This window comes from Gallinula chloropus (genome assembly GCF_964237585.1).
Source record: "Gallinula chloropus genome assembly, chromosome: 19".
In the NCBI taxonomy this organism is placed as follows: Eukaryota; Metazoa; Chordata; class Aves; order Gruiformes; family Rallidae; genus Gallinula; species Gallinula chloropus.
Window position 1 is genome coordinate 8,493,263 of NC_140104.1, and position 14,524 is coordinate 8,507,786.

A 14,524-nucleotide genomic window follows, 5' to 3' on the forward strand; every position below is an offset into this window, starting at 1 on the left:
TTTTCTTTTAGCCCAGGGATTGCTGACTTGTTTCATTTCGTGTTGAAAAGGATTAAGCTGCGCTTGGTAACAAGGGGATTTATAAGGGAAAACGGCCAAAGTGCAAGGAAGGGAACTGTTCATCATCAGCTCCCGGCTGTGTTTTCGCGCTGCCTGTGCCGAGCTGGGGCAGGCAGACCTCCCCCCCCCCGCCCCGGGAGGGCTACCCGGAGGTGCCGCAGCCTGGCTGGGCAGCGAGCGCCGGGGCCGTGCGCTTCCTCCAGACCTCGGGCTGCCAGCGGAGAGTGGCTTTCCTTCGGCGAGACCTGGGAATGCTCGGGATACAGGGAGGGTGAAGAGAGTTTTACTTGTCTCGTGTGACGGGGCTAGCCAAGCTCCCCTCCGCCGCTTAAAACATCAAGGTTTGACCACGCTGCCTTGAAGCACCCATCACGGAAAGAAAAGCACTTTGTTGTCTGCACAGATCCCTGTCAATACAGGGGAGATTTTAGGTCAGCGCCGCGAAGGCGTTGCGTGTTACCCTTCTGCATTGGAAAAGCGTTGCGTGTTATCCTGCCGAGTTCTCGGGGGTAAAATTCATTTGGCTTTTTGTTCCTTTTACGGTTGTTGCAAGATGTGACTGCCTAACTAACTACGACAAAATAATAGTTGTGTGGAGATTGGTACGGTGTCTTGTCTGCTGGCAGAGGCTGTGCGCGCTGCCGTGGCGGTTGGACGTTACCCTGATGGCTGTTTTCTATTTAAACCCCCGTGTTGAAGTACTGAGACTGGCAGTCGAAGTCTCATCTCGTGGTTCAAGCTGGTGGAGTGGGTTTGGGTGATGTTTTTGGTAACCCGGGCAAAATGGGGCTTTCCCAACTTGCTGCTCCATTCAGTAGTGTGCAGCCAGTGCTGCAAAATGAAATTCAGTCTCGGGCAAGCTTTGTCTTTGTAGAATTACCCCTTTTGGGGCTGCATCTTGTACTGATGATCACCCCCCAGTTCGCTCCGGAGCGGTTGTATTGTGCACCACGCCAGGTCCGAGAAGTGCCACTTCCAGATTTCACAACAGTGTCTCTGTCTGGTTTATGCAGTAGCACAGGAAAAGATTTCACCTGAAAAGCCACAGCCTAAAAATGACGGTTTGGGTTATGCTTGGCATTAGAGCGAAATACATTTTTATAAATAATAATATCTACATATATATGTGGTTTTGTCTTTGTAGCGTTTGGAAAAATAAACCAAACAGGAAACTTAGATCTTCCCTGTGCCGTTCAGTTTTGAAACAGCAAAATAAAGTAATAGGTGAAAGTGTAAGAAGTTTGTTTGTTTTTTAATATTGGATTTCTTTCTAACAAGAAAGAATGGTTCGGCGAGTTCTGGCTTCTGAGAGAAGGTGCGTTTGAAAAGACAAGAGCAGATGAAATTCACTGGAAAAGGTGATTATTTTCAATCAGAAAGCAGGCTGATTGGCAAGGTTAGGAAAGTGCTGGGCATCTCTTAATTTGTTGGACTAATATGGGACTGCTCTTTAAAGCACATGGCCTTCTTGATCTCTTCAATTTCAGCATTATTCACATATTTTCATTAATTTAGGGAAAGTCGTCACTGAGTAATAAATCCATCATTGGGTAATAAATCCAGTGTTTACAAGGTATTCGAGAAGAAATACACCAGTTCAGCTTTTAAATAAGCCAAGAGTAATCTAGTAAAACCTGTCTAGAAGTCTGAGAAAGAATAAAGCTATTTTTAATAATTAATCATAGAAATCTTGTGTTGTTAACTTGAGGGCAAACAAATTATTTCAGTGTATCACTACTCTGATAGGCAATCTGAGCAGTGTCTACTGATTTATAGGTAATTCCACACCTAAGTTTTCAGTGCAGTGGAGGTATCTTTAATACATGCTGCTTGTCTGAGGTTTTTTAAAATCTGGTTTTGAATTCAGAAATTCCTTCCCTTTCACAAAAAACCCTGCAGCCTGCTTTTCCAAATAGACAGTGGTTTTAATTATTTTTCCTGATGAACCCAGAGAGAAAACAGTTTCTAGAAGACTAAAATCTTTCTCCAGTGTTGCGTGTCCCCCCCTCTGTTTGCAGTATTGCGTTACTGAGCACATTTCTTCGCCGTATTTTCGCAAAGCAGACTATCTCTCAGCGGGGCTGGATCCAAGACACAGTTAAAAATTGAACAGCTCTGCCCTTTGTGGATGTGTAGGCGGTCTAAGTTTAAGCTTTAGATGTCTGTATGTGTGTATTATGTATGTGTGCGCGCAAACACAGCTGTACACAGATGCATAAACTTAATGCTCCTGGTTTGGGGCTCAGGATGTTTGTAAAACGAACATTTGCAGTGTTATCTTCCCTGTTTGGTTTCGTGCCATTGTAGTTTCTGTAAAGGGGAGTTTGCCGTTTTTGTGTGAAACTTGGGGCTTTTTTAATAGTAGGGAGAAAGATGAACCAGCAAACCTGAGTACAAACAGCAGTAGTAGCTAAGGTACTAACGGTATTAGGAGGGAAAACCCCCCGCAGATAAAGGTGGCTTGATGAAAACTAAAAGGGGCTGTTAGTTTATACAGAGCGTGGTGTCAGAAATGGGGTATTGTGAGGAAGGGAAATACGTGCTAATGCGAAACGCCAACACGGTCTGTCATTTTCAAAGAGTATGTAACAGCAATTTGTAAAATCACTCAGCTAAGTTGCCAGTTTTAAAGATGGTAAAAATCAAATGGTTGACACACTAGAGGTGTCCAAAAAGACTTTAAAAATTAATTAAGAAATCCGCAGTTCTGCACATGCCCTGGAACTGGGCTGTCTGCTTCGAATTCGCGAGTCTCCTCCATTGCAAAATCAGTGTGAGAAAGTATTGGATAATTACAGTGCAGAATTATAGTTTCTGTGCAGCTAATATGTTGAATATATATATATAAAAAAATTTCTTTCTTTATTAACCAGAATCTTTCCAAATAAATATCTGCACTGCAGAGTGGTGAAGCACAGCCAAACAGCACCACCTTACGGCGCTTCCTTCAGAGGCTGCAGCTTCAGCCCCTGCTTGGATTTGTCACCTGATTTGTTTCTCTAAAATACACATACATATGTGTATGTGTGTGTATAAATACACCGCCGTGCCTTTTGAAATCTATCACTTGTAGAAAATGTAACATATTTCTCTTTATTGGTCTTTCAGGCATCCGATGCCAGCTCTGAAAAACTGTTCAACGCTGTTACAAATAAAGGTAAGACTGCAATTCACATCACAAACATATTTTATTCCCCCCCTCCCCTTCGTTTCTTTTCATGGCAATTTCAATGGGAGATGAAATGTAACTTGTCTTGCCGAAATGTTGCAATCAGCTTGTTAGCGCTTTTTATGTTTCTCTTGGTTTCAGACATGTTCTGTATGCTTGGTAATTGCTTTGCTTAAGCAATATAAAATAAAGGCTTTAAATAATGCATTGCCTGCCAGGTCAGAATTAATTTAAATAACAATATTAGGGAATAGTTTATTTTACAAATGGCTTTAATTTAGGCTCATTTAAATAACTGTAAGAGTTTTCAAAATGTTTTAACTTGATTGTTACTCATCAGCTACATGATAGACGTGGAATTATGAATAGCCAATTTGCACCGCTGACAGTAATAACCAGCCAACGTTTAGTATTCACAGGATAATAGTCATAAACCATGGCTTACTGTGCTGCGTGCTTTCTGTAGAGTTAATAAATGATATAGAGGGCCACATTTAAATATTCAGTATCCCATTAATTTCTTCCAAACAGCAATCCAAAGAGAGAGTGGCTAATGATATAACAGTACATTAAGGGAAAACTTACCCTAAATCAGTGCCAGTGAGCTTCTGTGCCGAGGTGGTCCTGAAGCAGCATTATGAGACAGACTGTGGGCTTTGGGGATTTTTTTTTAATTTATTTTTAATTCTTAATTTTGGTTTGGTTTGTGTTTCTGTGAGGAGGGTAGAGGGAGCAGCTCCAGGCTGTGAGGTTGTGCCAGTGAGTGTAACTAAAAGCCTTTAAAATGTGTTAGGTTTTTGCCCCACTGTCCTACTTCTTAATGGCAGTGCCTGATAAGTGCTTAGTAAAAGGGTGTAAACCCACGTTCTTCAGCTTGCTGGCTTTTAGCAACATTGGAATCAGCTTGTGTTAGAGAACGCAGGTTTGATTCATCTAGAATTTAGGTCTTTTTTGTTGACCCGTTGAAGATTTGTTCAGTATTTGCCTTGTGTGCTTCTTGCCTGGTTTGGGTTTGTTATTGTAGTGGGTCATTCTGGTGATTTTCCATGTCATTTAATTCCACAAAGCTGTAGCAGTTTAACTGGGGACAGTACGTAACCCCGTGACGTTTGGGATCCCCATTGATCTGCTTCTGCTTCCGAAGGCTTTTGCTGCATATTGAATTATACTGACCTTGAACTGAGCTGCAGATCCATATTCCTGTTTTTCATGTATTAGCATCCTTTGGAAGTACAGTCTGGATGCATGATGTTGGTGGGCTCTCTAGGTTACCTTATCTCTCCTTTCTGATTAATTGGATTTACAGGTCCCCCTGGTCCCTCTGTAGGCCAGAATAGGTGGCACAGACAGTGGAAAGGAAGAGTTGTGTTCGGGGGCCGTGGGTCAGTCCAAACTACATGTGACTGCGTCTTTATTTGGCTAATTCGCTGTAAAAAGCTGTGGCGTTTGCTCGGCCCTTTCTTGGGGCTGGGCAGGGGAGGAGAAGCCCAGCCTGAATCCACATTCCTGGCCCAGGCCTGTAACCAGGGTGAGGAGCTCTCCTGCCCCGTAGTGATTGATGAAGAGTAGGCCCATCTTCCTCTTCCTTTCCTTTCCTTTTCTTTTCTTTTTCTCTTTTTTTTTTTTTTGGGTGAATCAAACACATTTCCCACATTCTTATTTTTGTTTACTTTCCGAGCTTGATTCGTGGCATCTATTTGGTTGTGAATACCCATGCCTGACAGGGAGCCTTTTCTTCTGAGGTACTTTTCTTTGGTGATTTAGTTCCCTTGAAAGGATTAGGGTTTCTTTGTGTAGCCTAAAATCAACATGGGCTTTTCGAAGCTTTGCTTGGGAAACCGTACACAAATAAGCTTTTTAGTTGATGGTAGATTATTCCTTTGCCCCTTATTTCCATCAAAATGGCGTCTTTCTTTTCTCCTCCCGAGTTTCCCCTTAAAGCCATATGCTAATTCCTGTTGGTAACATGAATGACAAGGGAAGAATCAATGCAAATTCAGGTGCGGCCAAACTAGGCTGACTGGTATTTTTTTTTCTTTTTTTTTTTTTTTTTTTCCCTGACTGGGAGAAAGAGATTAAGGGGAAAGAGGGCAGAAAAAGCATAGGGGACAGTTTTGTTAAAGGGATTAGCATTCAAACTGCTAAATATCAGGAAAAGAGCCTCAAAAAAAGATCCCCTGTTTGGAGATAATGTCAATAATTGCTTACAGCCAGGTGCAGGGGCTCTTGCTGGGTCGGTGGCTGAGAGGCTGCTGCCTTCTCCGGGTGTGCGCCCTGGGGAGGGCTGAGGACCGCCCGTCCTTTTCACATGCTCCAAGTTCAAGTTCTCTCTCTGCAATTCAATCTGTTTGCTTCCAAGCCAGCTCTTCCCCCACCATGTTGTTCACGGCTGCTTTTGCCAAAAGCAATAAAAGTCACTTGTAAGAAAGGTCAGATTTGCATTGGGTAAATCATGCTGAAGCCTTCAAAGCTCCTGGCTGAGGGACTAGGCCGGGAGGGCCTGTCAGACTGACAAGTGTACATCCCTCGTGTCCAGAGCCAGCCAGTCCTTTCCTGCATCTTGCAGCTACACCTGTCTCTCACGTACTTTCTTTTCTCTCCACTTTTATTTTGCAGAGTTATGTATAGCTGAGGTAGCAGAAATTAGAGGAGTTAGTGTATTCACAAAGCAGGTAGAAATCTGGAAGCGTTTGAGGTGTGTCTATATTTTGTCCCCTTTCTGCCGTTTAGATGTGGAACTCAAGGTTGAAGATAAAGCTCAAGGTGTGATGGATTAGTATGAATGTATAATATTGAACAGTCGCTTCCTTAGAAATACATCTACAGAACAGTGACGTCCCCCTAGTCCTCATATGAAGAGGTGGCAAACCCCTCGAGGAGAAGTCTCTCAGCTTCCCCATAGGAGTTAGCTGCCCTTAGATCTGAACGGGAAGATGCATCCCTAGCTCTAGCAGGGTCCTGTGAGTTTTGGGGAGCAGCATGTGGATGTTTGGGCCCCTCATGGCTGGGATACATGGCACAGCTGAGTGCTGCTGGGTTTGAGATGGCTGCGGCATTCTCACATCAGCTCTGTGCTACCACCATTCCTGGAGGTCCCCAGCCCTGTGCCCCATCTGCAGCCAGGCTGGGGATTTGGGAGGGACCGGACTTGGTCCCCAGGGCAGGAAGTGCCATAGCTGCTGCTGAAATGAGTTGTCTGTCCCAGGTTGTGAATCACAGCCCTCTTCTCCATCCCTCAGGCAGAAACACTGTCTTGTAATGCCTAAAATTGTCCAGGGAACTGATTCCCATGGAAATCCAGGTGGCTGTGGTGCTTAGTAATGCTTGAAAAAGGAGCAGTTAACATGTGAATAACAGATGTACAAGGGATGGAAGAGGAGTGCATCGCCAGCAGCTCAGGGTCTGTCCCCTCCCTGCCTGCAGGCTGGGCCTTCCTGTTCAGGATGCTGCTCCTAGTCCTCAAGTCTTTGAAAAGAACATAACTTGAACTTCCCCTCTGAGAATGTCAACCTTAGCACCATTAATCCTGCCCCAAATACAGGTTTTGCTCATGAATTTTTGTAACACAACCTTCCAGTATAATTAAATTCCATTATCTCTTAATAATTTAAATAGACACATCTGAAGCTGTAGAGCAGGCGGCTCCTCCTCCTACTGTGTATTTCATTTATGTTAACTCCCTCCTACGTAGCCTTGGAAAACAGCTTTTCCTGGGGGGAGAAATGAGTCCCAAAGTGATGAAGTTTTCATTTGTGCTGTATATTGAAGTTTGCCTTTGATCAGAAACACAATTGGGCTGTTACAGCTTTTTATGTTCAAATTGTTTACAGGATGTTCATGTAAACTTTATGAATCCTTCTGCTTCCTGGCACCACCAGCTGTCAGGGAAATATTTATACTCTCAGCTGGAGGTAGATCAAGGCGTCTGGGTTACTAGTCCTCATTGGGGGCTGAAATACCAGGGAGATCAAGCCCTGGCTTTTTAGGTGGTTCTACTGCAATATCCTTCCTTAGAAAAACAGGCTTGTTGCTGTTTCTCCCCTCGTCTGGCTGTGGCAAATAATTTCTTGGGGTTCCCCTGCAACATCTGTTTCTGTGAGCAAGATCAGCAACTCTGCTGGTCCCAATCACAGGAGATCCTTGGCAGTGAAGTGCTCTTGTTCTCTGCAAGTAAACATCCCCACAGCATCTCATGTTGAGTAGAAGTGGATCCACTACTGTGTGGATGGCATGTGTGCAGGATCAGCATGGGCAAAGGTCACGTAGGAATCTCTGGGAGCATCACTCACTTGGTGTATGTCCTCAGCGTAGCTTTTGATTTTGGGGGGGCCTGCTGCCTGCATACGCTGGCCCTCCATGCTACCTCTTCCTGCTGCTTCCCCACCCATCAGCCAGCAGACCTCAGGGACTGCTGTATCATACCAGCAGTTCTGCAGATCTCTTCTTTTGTGGTTGCTCCCATGGTTCACCCTCCCAAAGCGATACCCTGGTAATGATGTCTCCTTGCCTTTCCATTGGAGTTTGAACTGGTATCCAGTAGCCGTGGGTGATTGTATTCTCCTTAGAGTTCGTTTAAGGCTGTTCATTTTGGCAAAGTCAGACTATCTCAGTCTCAGAGATCTAAATGGCAGTGTTTACTAAAACATAATTGTATCTATTCTGGAGAGAGTATTTGTTTTATAGATTAAACTATATTTAATTTTCTCAAATAAAGACTTATCAGCATTGGGCTGTAAAATAACAAATGGTGATAATCTGTTCAAAATAATGTGGAAAAATTCTTGGGATAGGAGTGTTTTGCTGACAAAGGTCCTGGTTTGACATAACTGCAGTTAGTGGCGTCCAGGCTCGAGTCTGGTGTGGGATTTCATAAATGGAGCATCCTGCAGACCTCCCATATCTGGCCTGCTGTTAGTCTCTCCCTTGTAATAATAGTTGTTTTCTCTGAAAATGTATGTTTATTTAACTAGGTCTCTTTTTGCTTCACAATCTGGATTCCATTCAGTCAGTTACCACTCCAATTAACTAACAATTATTTAACATTAACAGTAATTACAGACGCCAGTTAAGCGCCTACAGATGTCAACTGTTAGCTTTGTACCTAATCACTCAATGAAATGGAGAAAGTTCAACAAACATCAATTAGCCAAGCAATTAGTATGAGGTAGGAAAGAGCATGTTATCATGTGTGAGCTGATTCAATTTATTTTATTTTGTCAGTAAAACACACACACACAGACAAGCAGCAATAAGTTGCTGAGATTAGATAAAGCTGTATTGTTGTGCTGTTTATACAAGATTTTCCCCCTCCTCTTCTCTCCCTTACATAACTTCAGTGTGCTTTGCCAGGCATTTGTTATCTTATCAAATACATTTCATTTCAATTGGAAAAGCAAAGCAATGTCGTTTGCAGCAGAGGCAGAGACCGTTTACACCACAGCACAGTCACTAGAGCAAAGCTACTCCTGCAAGTAGGTTTAACCCACAAGTTAAACCAAGGACCACTTAAACACCAACACACTCAATTGATACCTGCATAATAGATAACACCCAACACCACAAATTGCTTCCTTTATCTATTCATCCAGGTATCTAATGTTGATAACGGTGTTGACTTGGGCTCCACAACACCTCAGTTAGGTTGTGAGAGGACAAAAGGGCTTCCTCAAAGCTTGCGTCAGCACTCTCTTAGCCCAAGGGTGGGAAGGACCCATCAGGGTGTTTCCACTGCATTGCATGGCACTGTCTGCAGCCCTCCTGGGGAGTAACTGCTGCTGACCTCCAGCCACACCACAAAGCTGTATGCTGTGTGCACCTGAGAGTAGGGTCGGGCCATAAATTCAGCTTACCTCCTGAAAGAAACAGCTTATTTCTAACCACTGTCCAGAGTGTACTGCACAACTCTCCTCAACATCTTCTAGAGGCTGTAGACCAGCACTGCAGAAAGTGCTGGGTATGAAGCATGTCACATAGGTGGAGTGTACCCAACTGTGCCACCAACCCACTCACCTCCATAGTCCCTTTTTCTATAGGATGTAATGTCTTCTCACACAGTGTAACACCTCCTGCTCAGGCTGTCTTATATCCAGCTGCTGTTAAATTTAAAAAAAAAGGCACTCCAGAGTATCTCACATCCTACAGTGATCAGTATTGACACTCTGGATGTCAGTAGGAGTTTCACAGGGACATCGTATGAATTGTCATTTTTTTCCTTTTTTAATTAAGTCTTCATAGCTGCTTAAGAAACAAAGCAAAGAGTGGGAGTTTTTTTCTTCCCCTTCCCGGTAGTCCCCCCAAACAAGAATGCTTTTTGCCTTTATCATCACTATTTCATTGTGCAGACTGCCCACAGAGGTCCATGAAGTTCCTTGAGTTTTCCAAGTTTTTGAAGTTACATGAGTTTCTGAGTTACATGAAGCTAATTAGTGTTTTCCAGAGTGTGGGGATAGGGATAGATAGGGGTGCAGAACCATATGCAGAGTCTGCACACATGAAGAAACGCTTTGGTGTGTGACTGAAGTGCGATGGTATTTGTCTGAGTAGGCAGAAAGACTGAAGTCAAGCTTCCAAGTGAGAGCTACAACAGTCATTCTGGTGGTAGTGAAGGTCTTGTGAAGGATGATAGCTTTAAAGCAGTGAATTTTTTATTTTCTCATGGTTCAAGGTGGTTTGTCCAAAAGAAAAGGCAGGGCCCTGCCACAAAATGCTGCTGCCATTTCTCCAGGTGGGAGAGGGCTCTATGAGAACACTTTTAGTCTCCCCAGCAGAATAAACAGACCCTGAGTTGTGCTCCTTCAGGATTTGGTTCAGTGCTTTGTTGCTTAACTGACTTGAAGCACTTGTTAACATTGAGCATTTAATTAAGTGCTTTGCTGGGTGAGGGACAAAGGATTAAATCCGGCAGCACCCTGGAGACTTCAACCACCCAGACATCACTTGTATTTCCTTTTCTTCTGGCCCTAGAGCACCCCATGACTGAGGAGGGCTTGGGAGGGCTTGAGCCCCTTTCACCTGTCCCTGTCTGCCACAGGTCCCGCTCTTCTCCTGCCGTGCTGCTGCCCTGGCTGTGGTTGTCTCTGCTGAGGGTATCACCTCACCAGAGATCAAAATGCAGCAAGAAAAGAGGGGTGATGCCCAAGCAAAAGGCCTGTGTCAGGGTTAGGGACAGATGTACAGGTAGAGGGCCTGCCCCCACCCTTGGCACTGGCAGGATCAGCCCACACACAGCCGGGGTTCACCCTCTTACTGCCGCTTGCCCTGGAATTGTTCAGTGTGTGCAGTTATTTGGCGTAACACAAACTGGTTTCCAAGCTGGATGTGACCGGCGCAGCTACCAGGAGCATGCTGAGGAAAGCTTCAGGTAGCAAGGGAGTGTGTCAGAAAGGCACTGTGCAGCATTCAGCAGGCTGTTTAAGAAGGTCAGTATAAATCTGTACTTAAAAAGTGGCAAACAGAAGAGCAGATAAACTGATTTAAATGTCTTTTAGAGCAGTTAATGGCCTTGACTTACATATGCTAGAGAGTGAGGCTGGAGCTGGGATGGGGTTTCCATCTAAACTTACCCAAAATGCTGTTCTAAAATATATTTTTATTTTTAAGCTGAAGACTTAGGCTTACAAAAGAATGTTCAAAGTGGGACCAGGGAGAATTTCCAAGCCCAAGAGTGCAAGACTCAAACCTCACCAGACTGCTAGAGCTGCCATTGACTGCAGCAGGATTTCCCCTGGTACTTGAAATCCTGGTGTGAAGCATGCCCTGACATCACAAGTGCTGCCTGGCTTGTTCAAGCTCCTTTTTAGAGCCAGAGGAGCTCCCCAGACCCTGTGTTGCCCCCCTCATCTATAGCCTCCAATGGGGAGTAAGAGAGAACCTGCGGCTTTGCTGCTCCCTGTATTTTACAGGCATTTTGTTAGGATTGGAGGACTGGGGAGCAGGATGAGGTGTAGTGCTACTGAGCTCCCACAGCGTTTTGGTATCGTGGACTGGTTTAGGCTAGAAGGGACCTCCAGGCCCCCCCCAGTGCCACCCCCTTCCATGGGTAGGGACACCACTAGCCCAGATTGCCCAATGCCCCATCAAACCTGGCCTCAAACCCTGCCAGGGATCCAGGGGTATCCATAATTTCCAGAAATTTCAAGTTAGTGGCACTTTTGAAAAGTGAAGGCAAAGGATTTTGAGTGCCTTGTTCCAGAAAACAGCTGCTGCAGAGGCGATCTGTGTCCTGAGGAAAAACAGCTTCATGAGAATGGGTCTGCTAACTAATAAAGCCACAAATTAGTGTTTAGCTCATTTACTAGATTGTTAGTCCCATAAGCACTTAAACTTCATTTGTTAAAAGAAACAGCATTGTAAAAATCAACAGGAGATGAGCAGAACCCCTGGTTTTATTTCTGTTTGTTGGTTTTCCTTGTTAGTAGCTGGTGCAGCTTTCGGCAGGCGCAACTGCAGCCTGTGGATAGCAGACCCATTGCACCAGCAGCAGCGTTTGGTCTGTCCCATGATAGTCACTGGGTCTGGGTTGGGGTTGGTTTCTTCTTTCTTTCTTTTCCTTTTCTTCTTACCTGTGTACTCCCATTGCGTGGGTCTGCTTCAAGACTTCAAGGCACCTTGTGGTCGTGCAAAGAGAGTGTTATCATTAGGGAAGTCGTTCTCCCAGGGTGGCCCTCAGATTTTGGTTTTGTGGGGCGACTGGATGCTTCAGGCTTTGGTAGATGGAAAGTCTGATAAGGGTGGTGAGTTTCTGACGTGTCTGGGGAAGAACTGCTTGAGTTTTTCCTCTTGCATCTAGCAAGGTACCTAAAAGGTACCTAAAGCTCTTTTGGTACTCCTGACATTACTCCTGACATTCCTCCTGAGCTCTGAAGCCTCAAAAAAAGCTGGAATTAAAACTCATAGGTCTTAGTTGACTGAGAGAAATGGGATGACGTCATGGGCTCTCACCTCTTTCTCAAGAAAGACGGAGGAATGATCGTGGTCTTAATTCATGGATGGAAGTTCAGTCTTGTGTTTGTCACTCCCAGTCAAGTGGGTGTTGGTTTGAAGGTGAGGACTGTTGTTACATGGATAGTGAGCCTCCAGTTTTCTCGGGGAAGGAGATACCATGTGGATTGGAAAATGAAAAGCTGTTGGCACTTTGTAGAGCAGGGTAGTGCTGGCCAGGTTCTCTGAACACATGCATCTGTCAGGAATGAGAGTGTGCTCAGCAGCAATACTGACAGTCGTGACACACCACACGTGTCCTTCACCACACGGAAAGAAATCCCATAATCACTTCAGCCAGTGCAGATCAGACCACTCTGGGCAGAGTTGTTTTGAAGACTGCGGTTCTTGGCTAACTGGCTCATTATAATCCAGTTCATAGTTGAACAGTCATGACTGGTTGCAGACAGGGTCAACAACCCTTAGAGTACACAAGCTGTTGCTTGTAGACGGCTGGACCAATTAACTCAGCTGGTACCCACCACGTAACTGTGCCTGTGGTGCAGGTTGCGGTGATGCTCTCTATACATGGAGAGGTGTCATAAGTCATCAGAGGCCAGACCCACTGCCGTTGCCATGCACAGACAGGTCCCTGTTGACTATATTTGGTTCAGGCTCCAGATAAATCATGATCTTTTGGTACAAAAGTTCATACTTTAGCATCTGTATGGTTTAAACCCCAAATAACAGAGGGCTGTGTGGGTTGAATTAGAAAACTCATTTGTTTCTGTGTTGCAAAGGTCACTTTTCCTGTCTTACAACTTGTCTCCATGCTCTGGTTGGTTTACTGTCTCAGAACCTGGCTGTTGTACCTGCTCTTGTGCTTTCCCAATGGTTTGTCTAGATACAACGTGCCCAAATTAGCAACCTATGAGGGGGGGAGAAACGAGCGCTAGTCTCCACCGCGTGTGATGGAGTTACTGGTGCTAACCTCAGGGAGTGCTTTCCTATGTTTGTATCTCCATAAATATTTTAGAAAAATAAGTCTCTTTGTACAGTGACCCTCTTTTAAAAATCATGGCCAAATGCTGGCAGGTGGTCAGGTTCTGTATGCAAGTCCTGGGATGCAGGCAGGACGTGATGTAGAATTTGTGTAGATAGAGCCCAGTCAGACAAGTCCGAATCTCTTCCTGTGGTGTGTGTAGTGATGGTTCCTGGAAGCTGCCTCTGCAGAGCCCAGACCTGCAAGATGTCAGGTGTTTTATGGGCATCGTGGGTGTGAGTCCAACCCACTGTAACAGTCTCAGGACAGTGGGTAAAAGAAAACAGGAGACAGGACTTGTGCACCACCCACTTCTCTCCAGGTCACCCCAATGCCTTGGGCGTCATGCAGACCTTCCTGTCTTGGTGATGGGACTCCACTGAGGTATTTTTCTATCTGCTTCCGTATGCGCTCCCTGGATCTATATGCTGACCCTTCTTCTTATCCTGTCAGCCTTTGGACCATTTTTGGTCCCATTTGCATGGCCCCTCATACTGTGCAAACCAGGCCTGTGGCCAGGGCTTGTGGGAATCACTGTAATACAATTAAATGTTGATAATGATCATCTGGCAAGCTGTTACACTTGTCTGGAAAGGGCTGGGTAATACGTGCATGTAGGACAAGTCTGAACATCTTCTGAACTGATAAAAAATTAAGTTTGTTGGCAATTCAGCCTGTAGTAATAACACCTTGCTTAAATAGTTAGCTGACAACTTGAAGTGGGGGGGCATTTTAATAGTTAAGCTGATTTTCTCTGTCTTCACATGCCCTGTCCAGCATCTTACTCAAATAACCTAATTGCTATCTAGCCTTTCAACAGCACATCATCTTAGCACCTTGCTGCCAAGACAGTTATTCACCTAAAGGCCTCATTATGTTTTGCCACTATATCAGGGACCAAAAATAACTTGACGGTATCTGCTCGATACCCAGGTCTCTAAAAGACAAACAAATAATTGGGTGAAGCAAACCCTAAGCACAGTGCAGCTGACACAGACCACTGCGTGCAGAGCCCTTAGCGATAACAGCCGCTGCTGCGCCTGGCTGGTGTCAGAGCACATCTCTGAGCAGCAGATAGTGCCGCAGCGCGAGGGTGACAGCTCGGGGAGCAGCGTGCTGGTTATTGGAGCCGGTGAGGAGGGTCTCCTAGGCAGCCTGTGACAAGTCGCTGTCACTTTCCTGCAGGTAAATGGCTGACACCTTAGAACAAAGGCTTAAGGATAGTATTAAAAAAAATAAGACCAATAATTGCACACATGCTGTCACCAGAGAGGGTGTATGGGTGGGCTGTGAAATGATCCATCTTCCCCTTTTAATCTGATATTATAATTAAT

The 14,524-nt window shown here is 44.9% G+C and overlaps 1 protein-coding gene across 2 annotated transcripts in view; it reads left to right on the plus strand.

Moving 5' to 3' along the window:
* AUTS2 (activator of transcription and developmental regulator AUTS2) overlaps positions 1-14,524 on the plus strand; it is a gene marked incomplete at its 5' end in the record, with an annotated part of 774,150 nt that overhangs the window by 704,495 nt on the left and 55,131 nt on the right. For both annotated transcript variants that reach the window (XM_084273147.1, XM_084273148.1), the window contains one exon: positions 3,169-3,217. In XM_084273147.1, coding sequence (XP_084129273.1) covers positions 3,169-3,217 — 49 coding nt within the window. The remainder of the gene's footprint in view (positions 1-3,168; positions 3,218-14,524) is intronic.